Genomic DNA, 1,806 nt, shown 5'->3' with positions numbered 1-1,806 from the left:
TCACAAGAATGGTATCTAATGCCAAAAACAACATACTGTTAAGGAAGAAATAAAATAAGAAAGGAATTAGCCCAAAATTACAAATTATATACAGATTAAAATAAATTCCATCAGGAAAAGAAACAATTCTTTTATTATTTTCAGTTGGCCCCTGTGGGAATAATTTAAAGGCCAAGCACCTTGGGCAGGGCTGTGCTGGGATGGGATGGGACAGGAGGGGACAGGACAGGAGGGGAAGCCCTCCACAGAGCCAGGGTTCCTCTGACAGTGTCAGCTCTTGGACTTTACCTGCCCAAGAGCTTTGTGCAAATACAAAGGGGGCCCTGGGCCGTGGCTGGGCTGATGGCATTGGATTGGTGACATCTCCCCATRCTGCAGGTGGCAGCCGAGCCTTTTCCATGACTCCACACTTATCACCAAGCCAGGAGCTGCCTGTTCCTCCTGCCTTCATCCCCTTCCCAGCTCCTGCCTGTGAGAGGAATGGCAAAATAACTCCGGGGTCAGGGCTGGGACGAGGATATTCCAGTCGGGATTTGCATTGTGCAGAGCTGTCTCCATCCATGGAGGATCTCTGATTGCCTCGCTTGATTTAGGATTCCTTTTTCTTGGAGTGAGTGATGTAGGCAGCTCCAAGGGCTCCAAACTCCTGGTCCACAGGCTGACAAACTCCTGGCATGAAGAACAGGCTCCAGGACCTGCCAAGCTTGTCCAGCCCAGCCTGTGCTGTGGATGAGGAAGCACCAGCTCTGCAGGCAAGTGCTGGARCCCAGCATGTTTTCCCCTGGCAAATGGTCATTTACAGTAAAAAAACCACGGTAAATTCAAATTTAAAAAAATAATTCAAGTGAGGTGGCACATCCACAGGTGGCTCAGTCTCCGGCAGGGCCAGCCGTCAGTCCTGACAACACYGTGGTGCAGCTTCCCATAAATATTGATGCATAAATACCTGATTTGGACCGCGATTTCAGCCCCCTCCCCAAGCCCAGCACCCAAAAGATGAAGGCCAGCAAAGTCAAAGTCCACTACTGTCCCTTGACCAGAACTGATCCCTTCTGAGCTGGTCCTGGTGGTGTTGGCACACGTGTCCTCCCGGCCAGCCCGCGCGGGCACAGTGAACTGGTTATACTGGGCACTTCAGCCCCGCTCAGACCACCCCAAAAGCAGCAGCTGGGGCTGTCAGGAACGAGAGCTGCTCGTGTGGCTCATGAACGAGTTCATTACAGGTCATTGGCTTCTTCAGGTGGCTGGTTCAGCCGAGGGAGTGCTTCCCAGAGCAGGACCTACTGCTCCACTGGCCGGAGTCCCTCCGGGGGTGCTGGTGGCCTGGTGGGTGCCAGGGACTGTGTGGCTGGAAGGGAAGACAGGACAGGTCAGTCCTTGCTGTGGTCAGTCCTTGCTGCAGGGCTGACCCTCCCACTGCTGGGGAGAACAGCATCCTCTCCATTCCCCTTCCCAGTGGGAGCACTGGTGCCAGTTTGGGGTTTGGGTCAGACTCTGCCCTGCCCAGCAACCACTCTGAGCCAACAGCTTCGTGGTTTGGGCAGAAATCAGGAGCATGGGGGCTCCACTGTGGCTGGAGCATGGGATGGCTGTTCCAGGGTGCTCATAAAGGAGTGGGATTCGTGCCCTGGCTTAACCAGGGGCACATTTGTGGCCAGGCTGCTAAAAAGCTTTATCTCTGAGGCTTCATAAACCTCCCTCTGGGTTAAAAAAAAAAAAAAAATGGGCTTGCAGGGCACACAGGAGCCAGCTCTGCTGCAGTGACAGCAAACAGACCAACCGAGGGGTGTGGGAAGAGGCAGATGC

The 1,806-nt window shown here is 53.6% G+C and overlaps 1 protein-coding gene across 1 annotated transcript in view; it reads right to left on the bottom strand.

The window, feature by feature from the left end:
* Window positions 1-1,280: 1,280 nt before the first annotated feature.
* The window catches only part of MEGF6 (multiple EGF like domains 6), an 80,838-nt gene continuing 80,312 nt past the window's right edge, over window positions 1,281-1,806 (bottom strand). The window contains exon 36 of the mRNA XM_057382482.1: window positions 1,281-1,348. Within this exon, the coding sequence (XP_057238465.1) occupies window positions 1,281-1,348 (68 nt within the window). The remainder of the gene's footprint in view (window positions 1,349-1,806) is intronic.

This window comes from Malurus melanocephalus, unplaced genomic scaffold (genome assembly GCF_030028575.1).
Source record: "Malurus melanocephalus ecotype Western Australia unplaced genomic scaffold, MMel_1.1 scaffold_569, whole genome shotgun sequence".
Taxonomy (NCBI): domain Eukaryota; kingdom Metazoa; phylum Chordata; class Aves; order Passeriformes; family Maluridae; genus Malurus; species Malurus melanocephalus.
This window is presented reverse-complemented; position numbering and strand designations above follow the sequence as displayed.